At 60.7% G+C, this 2,340-nt stretch overlaps 1 protein-coding gene across 1 annotated transcript; it reads left to right on the top strand.

The window, feature by feature from the left end:
* Positions 1-321: 321 nt before the first annotated feature.
* Positions 322-1,528, top strand: LOC104384807 (tubulin alpha-8 chain-like; the record flags this gene model as incomplete). The annotated part of the gene is made up of 1 exon (XM_010002315.1): positions 322-1,528. A coding segment is annotated over one exon (1,022 nt), but the record flags the coding sequence as incomplete, so codon positions are not given.
* Positions 1,529-2,340: the final 812 nt, after the last annotated feature.

The raw sequence follows: 2,340 nt of genomic DNA, 5'->3' as shown, positions 1-2,340 counted from the left end.
TGGGACGCGCGTCCCGGGGCCTGCGCAGCTCCGGCCGGCCAGAGCCCCCGGGACATGCTGAGGCCAGCTCCTTGTCCTGCTGCCCAAACCCTGTCCCCAGATACCTCCCCGTTCTGCAGCCAAGCTGGTGGCACCCTTGCATGGTGCTCTCTCACCCTGGGATCCAAGGGGTGTCCCTGGGGGATTCGCCATGAGTCAGTGCCCAACAGATGGAGTCAGGGTCACCCTGTCACCCATCCCAGTAGCTACTGCTGAAAATCCCCCGTGTCCTCATGAGGCCACAGAGAGGAAGGAGCAACATCTGCTGCTGCCTGAACTAAGCTGGGGTGTGTTTTCCCCCCCCCCCTTGTCTCTCCCAACAGGCTGACCAGTGCACGGGGCTGCAGGGCTTCCTGGTGTTCCACAGCTTCGGGGGTGGCACCGGCTCCGGCTTCACCTCCCTGCTCATGGAGCGCCTGTCGGTCGACTATGGCAAGAAGTCCAAGCTGGAGTTCTCCATCTACCCGGCCCCCCAGGTCTCCACAGCCGTGGTGGAGCCCTACAACTCCATCCTCACCACCCACACCACCCGGGAGCACTCCGACTGTGCCTTCATGGTGGACAACGAGGCCATCTATGACATCTGCCGCCGCAACCTGGACATCGAGAGGCCCACCTACACCAACCTGAACCGCCTCATCAGCCAGATCGTGTCCTCCATCACGGCCTCCCTGCGCTTCGACGGGGCCCTGAACGTCGACCTGACGGAGTTCCAGACCAACCTGGTGCCCTACCCCCGCATCCACTTCCCCCTGGCCACCTACGCGCCGGTGATCTCTGCCGAGAAGGCCTATCACGAGCAGCTCTCGGTGGCCGAGATCACCAACGCCTGCTTCGAGCCGGCCAACCAGATGGTGAAGTGTGACCCCCGCCATGGCAAGTACATGGCCTGCTGCCTGCTGTACCGCGGGGATGTGGTGCCCAAGGACGTCAACGCCGCCATCGCCACCATCAAGACCAAGCGCAGCATCCAGTTTGTGGACTGGTGCCCCACAGGCTTCAAGGTGGGCATCAACTACCAGCCCCCCACGGTGGTGCCCGGGGGGGACCTGGCCAAGGTGCAGCGCGCGGTCTGCATGCTGAGCAACACCACGGCCATCGCCGAGGCCTGGGCCCGCCTGGACCACAAGTTCGACCTGATGTACGCCAAGAGGGCCTTCGTGCACTGGTACGTGGGGGAGGGCATGGAGGAGGGGGAGTTCTCAGAGGCCCGGGAGGACATGGCAGCCCTGGAGAAGGATTACGAGGAGGTGGGGGTGGATTCGGTGGAAGGGGAAGGAGAGGAGGAAGGGGAGGAGTACTAAAGTCTCCCCAGGGTGCTGCTCTTAACAGGGAACATAACCTAGTTGAAGCCCCTCCCCGGGGGCTGTAGCAACGTTTGCGCCTCGGTCTGTCCTGTTCATGGTCTGTGCTTCGATGGAAAAGTCTGTGACGGACCCACCCGTCCTGTCCCGTGGGTCCCAATAAAAAAAAAGCATTCCCTGTCTTACCCCCCTGCCTCTCGTCTCTTTACTCACTGCTCCAATGTCCCCAACACCCCCTGGTGTCCCTGGTTGCACCCAAGGTCCCTGAGGTTGTGCTGGGGTGGTGCTGGGCCCAGCACCCTGCAGCCCCCCAGCCCTGGGCTCCTTCCCAGCATTAGGGGTGACACCACTGCCTGAGCACTCACCCCCCCCACGCAGGAGTCACACACCCACTGTCCCCCTCCCCAGCCCATCTGCAGGCTGGGGACCCCTCCCCTGGGGCTTCCGCTGCTGGGACCAGAGCTCCTTTGCAGGAGGTGACTCCAGTGAACTTCACGTGTTCATGTGCCTCTTAGGGCTCTTCACATGTTCCTCACAAGTCTTTCAGGTCCAGTGGTTCCTGGTCTGAGCTCTTCTAACTCCATGTTTGGGTCCTTTCCCCTTATCTTGTCCAGTTGCAGCTTCTGAGGGTTGTTACCTCCTTATCTCCCTGCTGGGCTCTGTGTCCTCCTGCACGGGGGCAGCGCTTGGGAAAGGCAGAATTCCCAGGCTTAGGAAAAACACTTCTCAGCCAGAACTAAAACATCAGCATCTTCACCACGTCCTCCTGATACTTGAGGACAAAACCAGGCCCTGCCCAAGCCCTGCCGAAGATACTGAGAAAATAAACCCTGTTCCAGGCAACAGTGTATCTGGGGACAAGCCCAGAATTTGAAGCAAGTTAGTAACTCCTGCTAACCACGTTAATTACTTCTGCTAACCAAGCTACCTGCTGATACTAATGATGCTGGAGCACCCAGTGTGGCCCTGGGGTCCCTGGCTGTATTCAGGGTCACCC

This window comes from Chaetura pelagica, unplaced genomic scaffold (genome assembly GCF_000747805.2).
Source record: "Chaetura pelagica isolate M959 unplaced genomic scaffold, ChaPel_1.0 scaffold2257, whole genome shotgun sequence".
In the NCBI taxonomy this organism is placed as follows: domain Eukaryota; kingdom Metazoa; phylum Chordata; class Aves; order Apodiformes; family Apodidae; genus Chaetura; species Chaetura pelagica.
This window is presented reverse-complemented; position numbering and strand designations above follow the sequence as displayed.